At 47.0% G+C, this 3,975-nt stretch overlaps 1 protein-coding gene across 1 annotated transcript; it reads right to left on the bottom strand.

Moving 5' to 3' along the window:
- Positions 1-959: 959 nt before the first annotated feature.
- LOC121873072 (integumentary mucin C.1-like) lies at positions 960-3,368 on the bottom strand. Its single transcript, XM_042376390.1, has 5 exons — positions 3,041-3,368; positions 2,310-2,563; positions 1,971-2,220; positions 1,624-1,879; positions 960-1,473 (listed from the first exon to the last, which is right to left on the bottom strand). Exons 1-5 carry the CDS (start codon positions 3,366-3,368, stop codon positions 960-962), a joined length of 1,602 nt encoding a protein of 533 aa, XP_042232324.1.
- Positions 3,369-3,975: the final 607 nt, after the last annotated feature.

Here is a 3,975-nt window from a genome sequence, read left to right as displayed (position 1 = left end):
CAACACCTCCATCACAGCACCTTATTCACAACACCTTCATCATAACACCTCAGTCACAACACCTCCATCACAACACCTTCATCACAACACCTCCATCACAGCACCTCCATCATAACACCTTCATCACAACACCTTCGCCACAATATCTCCAACACAACACCTCCATCACAACACCTCCATCACAACACTTCATTAACAGCACCTCCATCACAACACCTCCATTACAGCACCTTTTTCACAACACCTTCATCACAACACCTTTATCACAACTCCTCATTCATATCACCTCCATCACAACATTTAAATTCCTAAGCTTAACACATTTACTTATCAGTAGAAATAAAAACCATTGCCATATTATGTGATTAAGATAGGTGTCTATCTACCCTCCATCAACACCACCTGTCCCAGATCACCACCATCTGGCCCAGATCACCACCGCCTGACCCATATCACCACCAACTGGCTCTGATCACCGCCACCTGGCCCAGACTACCATCATATTGCCTAGGTCCATGCCACGTAGCTATAGTCACCGCAACTTGAGCAAATTTATCACCACTTAGAATTTTCACCACTTAAGATCACCACAACTTAAGATCCCCACCACTTAGGATCACTACCCCTTTAGATCACCGCCATTTCGGATCATCACCACTTAAAGATCACTGGATAGACCACCCAAACGGCTAGTAAGCTGACAAGTGTTATATCTGAACTGTTGTTGATGCATGAATTTCTCAGTCATCTCTATAAACCCACTGTATTATTGTTTCTTTCACCAGTTTAACACCACTCACTCATAGCATACTGCGGGTGTAAAGACCTTCACAGCCGTCTTAGGTGTATCTATAACGCCATCAGAGCCGTCTCAGGCGCATTTGTGGACGCCGTCACAGCCGCCTCGGGTGTACTTGTAGATGCCATTACAGCCGTCTCTGGTGTACTTGTAGACACCGTCACAGCCGTCTCAGGTGTACTTTGGTCGCCGTCACAGCCGTCTCTGGTGTACTTGTAGGTGCCGTTACATCCGTCTCTGGTGTACTTGTAGACACCGTCACAGTCGTCTCAGGTGTACTTGTAGACGCCGTCACAGCCGTCTCTGGTGTACTTGTAGACACCGTCACAGTCGTCTCAGGTGTACTTGTAGACGCCGTCACAGCCGTCTCTGGTGTACTTGTAGACACCGTCACAGCAGTCTCTGGTGTACTTGTAGACACCGTCACAGTCGTCTTAGGTGTACTTGTAGACGCCGTTACAGCCGTCTCTGGCGTACTTGTAGATGCCGTTACAGCTGTCTCTGGTATACTTGTAGACACCGTTACAGCCGTCTCTGGTATACTTGTAGATGCCGTTACAGCCGTCTCTGGTATACTTTTAGACACCGTTACAGCCGTCTCAGGTGTACTTGTAGATGCCGCTACAGCCGTCTCTGGTATACTTGTAGACACCGTTACAGCCGTCTCTGGTATACTTTTAGACACCGTTACAGCCGTCTCTGGTGTAACTTGTAGACGCCGTTACAGCCGTCTCTGGTATACTTGTAGACACCGTTACAGCCGTCTCTGGTATACTTTTAGACACCGTTACAGCCGTCTCTGGTGTACTTGTAGATGCCGTTACAGCCGTCTGGTGTAGATGCCGTTACAGCCGTCTCTGGTATTTGTAGACACCGTTACAGCCGTCTCTGGTATACTTGTAGATGCCGCTACAGCCGTCTCTGGTATACTTGTAGATGCCGCTACAGCCGTCTCTGGTATACTTGTAGACACCGTTACAGCCGTCCGTGTGCACTTGTAGACACCGTTACAGCCGTCTCTGGGCACCGTTACAGCCGTCTCTGGTATACTTGTAGACACCGTTATATGTCTCTGGTATACTTTTAGACACCGTTACAGCCGTCTCTGTGTATGCCGTTACAGCCGTCTCTGGTATACTTGTAGACACCGTAACAGCCGTCTCTGGTATACTTGTAGATGCCGCTACAGCCGTCTCTGGTATACTTGTAGATGCCGCTACAGCCGCTGGTATAGCTACAGCCGTCTCTGGTATGCTTGTAGACACCGTTACAGCCGTCTCTGGTATACTTGTAGACACCGTTACAGCCGTCTCTGGTATACTTTTAGACACCGTTACAGCCGTCTCTGGTATACTTGTAGATGCCGTTACAGCCGTCTCTGGTATACTTGTAGACACCGTTACAGCCGTCTCCTTGTCGTTCTGGTATACTTGTAGACACCGTTACAGCCGTCTCTGGTATACTTGTAGACACCGTTACAGCCGTCTCTGGTATACTTTTACACCGTTACAGCCGTCTCTGACTTGTAGACGCCGTTACAGCCGTCTCTGGTGTACTTGTAGACACCGTTACAGCCGTCTCTGGTATACTTGTAGATGCCGCTACAGCGTCTCGCGATGCCGTTACAGCCGTCTCTGGTGTGCTTTAGCACCGTTACAGCCGTCTCTGGTATGCTTGTAGACGCCGTTACAGCCGTCTCTGGTATATTTGTAGACGCCGTTACAGCCGTCTCTGGTATATTTGTAGACGCCGTTACAGCCGTCTCTGGTATATTTGTAGACGCCGTTACATGGTATACTTGTAGATGCCGTTACAGCCGTCTCTGGTATACTAGATGCCGTTACAGTCTCTGGTATTTGTAGACGCCGTTACAGCCGTCTCTGGCGTACTTTTGACACCGTGCCCTTATATTTCAGCAGCATCATCAAGCCGGTTCTGTATACTTTGTAGACGCCGTTACAGCCGTCTCTGACATCTGTTACAGCCGTCTCTGGTATACTTGTAGATGCCGTCACAGCCGTCTCTGGTGTACTGTAGTCACGTCAGCCCCTGGTATACTTGTAGATGCCGTTACAGCCTGCCCTGGTATACTTTAGACACCAAGTCTTGTATACTTTAGACACCGTCATGCTGTCGCCCCGTGTTATCAGCCTGTCCTGGTATACTTTGTTGATGCCGTGTCCTGGTGTACTTGAGAAGAGCACAGCCGTCTCTGCAGACAACTGTTACAGTTCTGTATACTTTGGTAAACCAAGAATGATGCCGTCACAGCCGTCTCTGGTGTACTTGTAGAAGCCGCAGCCGTCTCTTCAGTAGACGCTGTTACAGCTGTCCTGGTATACTTAAATGCCGTCACAGCTGTCTGTGTTACAGCCGTCTCTGGTATACTTGTAGACGCCGTTACAGCCGTCTCTGGTATACTTTTAGACACCTTTACAGCAGTCTCTGGTATACTTGTAAATGCCGTCACAGCCGTCTCCGGTGTACTTGTAGAAGCCGTTACAGCCGTCTCTGGTATACTTGTAGATGCCGTCACAGCCGTTTCAGGTGTACTTGTAGACACCGTCATAGTATATCATTGTTACGAGCTTCATGTTATTGGCGCTCCAAATACAAGGATGTTCATAAGCGACTCATATACGACAGAGAAAAGGTACAAAATTAGTTAAAACTTGGAGCAGGTGAAACTTGTGAAGGTCACAAGTGTTGAGGGGAATACTGAGTTTCATCTTGATGTTACGGTTTGCGATAATTATTGTTGTTTTTTTGTTTGTTTGTTTTTTGAGTGAAAACAATGCTTAAAATATCTTATAGTTAGCGAGGGTGTAGCGTGGGGAGGGAGCTGGATCATCCCCGCGGGAGCTACAGAACACTGGCTAGTTTAATTTTATTTTCCAGTGGTAATGTGTGATCATACTTCTCCTAGGGTTCTCCCTCAAAGTTTTTTGTCCGTCAGCAAATGTTTAACAACAGTAACTAAAACTTTTGTATTAAGGAACATCAGCTAATGAAACACTCGGTCTGTTATTTAATTAACCAATCATTCAGAGAGAATTGGTATTCATAGAGCTGTGATGCACTTAAAAATATGGACGCAGACAACCTAAGTTGTGTAATGTTGATTGACATTTGGGCAGTAAGACAATTTATTATGAAAGATGTTCAAGTAACAACCA

The sequence above is a fragment of the Homarus americanus genome, unplaced genomic scaffold (assembly GCF_018991925.1).
Source record: "Homarus americanus isolate GMGI-L3 unplaced genomic scaffold, GMGI_Hamer_2.0 scaffold11022, whole genome shotgun sequence".
Lineage (NCBI taxonomy): Eukaryota > Metazoa > Arthropoda > Malacostraca > Decapoda > Nephropidae > Homarus > Homarus americanus.
Note: the sequence above shows the minus strand (reverse complement) of the source record. Positions and strands in the feature narration are given on the sequence as shown.

What these genes read in the sequence shown, in the direction of transcription:
- LOC121873072 (XM_042376390.1), bottom strand. Translation starts at nt 3,368, where the DNA reads ATGACGGTGTCTACAAGTACACCTGAAACGGCTGTGACGGCATCTACA. An exon ending in GGCTGTAGCGGCATCTACAA is followed by an intron (nt 1,880 to 1,970) that starts GTATACCAGAGA and finishes GGTGTCTAAAAG; the next exon opens with TATACCAGAGACATATAACG. An exon ending in GGCATCTACACCAGACGGCT is followed by an intron (nt 1,474 to 1,623) that starts GTAACGGCATCT and finishes GGTGTCTAAAAG; the next exon opens with TATACCAGAGACGGCTGTAA.